The 3,756-nt window shown below is 30.1% G+C and overlaps 1 protein-coding gene across 1 annotated transcript; it reads left to right on the top strand.

Moving 5' to 3' along the window:
• The first annotated feature begins 670 nt into the window (after nucleotides 1-670).
• LOC120080040 (BAG family molecular chaperone regulator 4-like) lies at nucleotides 671-2,172 on the top strand. The gene is made up of 2 exons (XM_039034581.1): nucleotides 671-1,069; nucleotides 1,689-2,172. Exons 1-2 carry the CDS (start codon nucleotides 775-777, stop codon nucleotides 1,892-1,894), a joined length of 501 nt encoding a protein of 166 aa, XP_038890509.1. The 5' UTR covers nucleotides 671-774; the 3' UTR covers nucleotides 1,895-2,172.
• Nucleotides 2,173-3,756: the final 1,584 nt, after the last annotated feature.

Raw genomic sequence — 3,756 nt, 5'->3', positions numbered from 1 at the left:
ACCATGAATTTACATAAGTGTATCAATTAAAATCCTGAACTTTCATGAGTATATCAATTTAGAGCTTGAAGTTTCATAAGTGTATCAATTTAAACTCTCAATTATATTTTATGTGAATAAGTTTAAGAAAGTTTAGGGTTTAAATTGATATACTTGTAAAAGTTCAAAGTTTTAATTGATATAATTATCAAAGTTTAGAGCTTAAATTGATATAATTATAAATATAAATTGATACAACCAAAAAGTTTAGAGTTTAAATTAAGGGTTGTTTTCAAATATAAAAAAATAAACAAAAATATTTACAAAATATAGTAAAATTTTAGAACTATTAATGATAGACACTATAAACTTCTATTAGTGTCTATCAATGTCACTAATAGAAGTCTATCAATGTATATCAACCTCTATCTTCTAAAATTTTGTTATATTTTGTAAATATTTTCAACCGTTTTACCATTTGAAATAATTGATATTTACCCGAAAAGGAAAAAAAAAAGAGAGAGAGAGAAATATTAAGGAATTATAGGGAGTAGAGTAAATAAAAAAGTTGAAAACTATAGAAGACAAAAATGTAAAGAGAAGAGAACACAAATGATGGAGACCAAAATAATGATAAATTAATAAATTTCTCTATTTCTTTTTTTCTTTTTTCATTTATCTTCTTCCCCTTTGTCCCTACATATGTTTAATCTCCCATTATATAACACCCTCTCCCCATCTCCATCTTTTTGAATTGATCAAAGAGAAAGTGAAAAATTAAGCTGCAAATTAAAGATGATGAAGCTCAGATCAAAGAGATTCTGCAGAAGCTCCACTTTCAAATTTGGGATTAGCTTTGTCACCAGCTGTAACAACAAGATCAAAGTCGCCGATGACCACCACAAGGACCCCGCCGCCGCCGAATCCTTGACGGAAATTAAGTGGGAGCTCCGGCCAGGTGGCATGCTGGTGCAGAGGAGAGAAATCGCCGGCCAATCCAATTTGGCCGGAGAAGAAGAAACAATCACTATTAGAGTCTCAACTGTCTCTCAATTTCATGATATTTCTGTTCAACCCACCTCTACTTTTGGTAAGTTTTTACCTTTCAATTCCATTTCCAAAGACAATTTACAAGAATTAGGTTTTTCTTTTTTCAATTTTCCATATTTGGGGAACAATTGTTTTTTTGGGGAAGAGTAATTAATACTTCCCTCAATTCAAAATTTTCTAGATGAGTAATACTCTGATACAGCCTAGCCTACACACATCTTTTTTTGTAACATAATATGTTATGGTTAGACTATTAGGTAGATTGCATAAAAATGAACATAGTCCGATATGTATCTAAATATTGTGATTGGACTACTAGATCGACTGCATAAAGATAGGTGTGGTATGAGATACTCTATTTTTAGAACAATCAAAACTTTTTAGTAACAAACATTAACATATTTCAGTGATATATAACTTAAAAAATAAAAATAAAAAATCAGAAGTTCAAATCTTCATATTTCATATTTGTTGTACTAAGATGGGCCAAACCAAGGTATCTAGAAAATCAAAAAAGAAAAGATGGGTTATTTTTTTTTTGTTTGAAAAGGGGTCTTAGAATTGTAAATTGAATCAAAGTTTATATTGGGGGATTGATTGATTGGTTGATTGGTTGATCAACAAACTAATTAATTAGGTTTTGTGTGTGGTGTTATTAGGGGAATTGAAGATGATTCTATCAATGGTGACTGGTTTAGAAGCAAGAGAACAAAGATTACTATTCAAAGGGAAAGAAAGAGATGATTGTGAATATTTACACATGGTTGGAGTTGGACACAAAGACAAAGTTCTTCTACTTGAAGATCCAGCTATCAAAGAAAGGAAGCTTCACGGCTTGGCATCAACCCAACCAATTAGTGTATAATTAAATCATAATATATTACTAATTAATCCAAAAACAAACATGGTTTTTGATTCCACTAACCCTCTCAGAAGAAGAAGAAGAAAAAATTATGCTAAATTGTCTGTCCTTGAAGGCCTTAATTTGTTGTTTTGTAAGAATTTTGGTGGTTTGAAATATAATGTTTTGTAAGTCTGTTTGAGCAATCTTTAGGCCATTTGGATTCTTGTAATATGGTGATGCTTATCTGAATTTTGTATCCAAACAAAGATTCATTATAAAGAATCCACCTTCAAATCTCACAAGTTTTTAGGCCTATGTTCTTGTTTTTTTTTCCTCTTTGTAATGATATGTCATATGTAAAAAAATGTGATGATTGACTCTCTAAAGTTAAAATTGTAATAGAAAAGTATGAAAAGAGAGATAAATGATGTTGATGTCTTTGGTTCTAGAATATCATGGTCTTTTATATTTTTTTTTTTTGTAACGATTTAATTTATATGCTTAATAGGATAAGAGTCGAAAATTATTCTATTTCTTCTTACGTACAATAATTTGGAGGTGAGGATCTGAATTATCGACTTCAAAAAAATGAGTAAACATCATAACAATGAAGTATATATTCATGTTGACAAATTTTATTATATTCAAGTCATACCAATTTTGTTGGAGGTTATCCTAGGCAAGACCTAAGGAAACACGAGTAATCGGGTTGATCCAACCAAACCCCCTCAATTTCATCTAAAGAAAAATGGTTGATATGAGCTCATGCAACTTCAACAATCAAGTCTCTACTGACATTGTCAATATTGTACATGTCCCAAGCAGATGTCAAACCATGAACTCTATGCCAAAGTGAGTTTCACTGAGTGGTATTAACATGACTTCTCTCCCTAGAGGCCGGAGATTCAATCTCCCACCCTACAATTGTTGTACTAAAAAAAAAGATCATAAACTATAAGTAGGTCTTTTCAACCACTTCAAGTGGTAAGCTATATTTCATGTTCTTAGTCAAATTAAACACTTGTGTACTAATTTAGGTATAAGAGTGTATTTGACTCAACATCACATCAGTGTGAGTTTTCTCGCTATCCAACCTGACATTATAAAGAAGTGACTTGACCAGATCTGCGTGCCAATATAATTGATAAATGATTGACTTTAAATAATTTGGTTCTAACGTCGATTTAATTTTTATGGATCATGTTCTTGAATTCTTTGTTACAATAGAATGAGAAGAGAAGTTAAATGGTTTGATCCACCGACTCGTACGTTGTGGTAGGTTGTTTATGATTAAATAATAATGTTTAATGTATGTTGTTTATCGAATAAAGTTTGAATAATAATGTTAATCAAATAACTTAAAAGAAAGATTTAAGGATTAAATCTTATAAAAATGGAAAGATACGTAAAAGCAAAAAGCAAAATAAAATTTAAAAGAAGTTAATGGTGAGCTTAATTTGCGGTGTCCCACGCGTGCACGCCTGCGTTAAAGTTGTCAGTTGCTATAATATATAAAGCTGACATTTTTATTTTAATGCCTTTTCCCTATTTCTAAATTGCTTCTCATAAAAGTTAATTGACATCCATCAAGGATTCATCTATGATTCCAAAAGTGCTACTATAAAATCATTTTAAAAAAAAGTTCCAAGGGTTTCTTAACGAGAAGTTTAGATCAATATGGTTGTTTTTAAAATTAATTAGAAAAATCTTGCCGTTTGAAAAGAATTCAGAGAAATATTGTAACTTTTTTTTATTTCAATATGTTAAGTGTCATATTGTAACTTTTTTTTTATTTTTTTTATTTCAATATGTTAAGTGTTCAAAACTCGATAATTGCAAGTCAAGTATTGAAAACTCGACAAGTATGTAAGTCTGAGTGTTGA

The sequence above is a fragment of the Benincasa hispida genome, chromosome 6 (assembly GCF_009727055.1).
Source record: "Benincasa hispida cultivar B227 chromosome 6, ASM972705v1, whole genome shotgun sequence".
Taxonomy (NCBI): Eukaryota; Viridiplantae; Streptophyta; class Magnoliopsida; order Cucurbitales; family Cucurbitaceae; genus Benincasa; species Benincasa hispida.
This window is presented reverse-complemented; position numbering and strand designations above follow the sequence as displayed.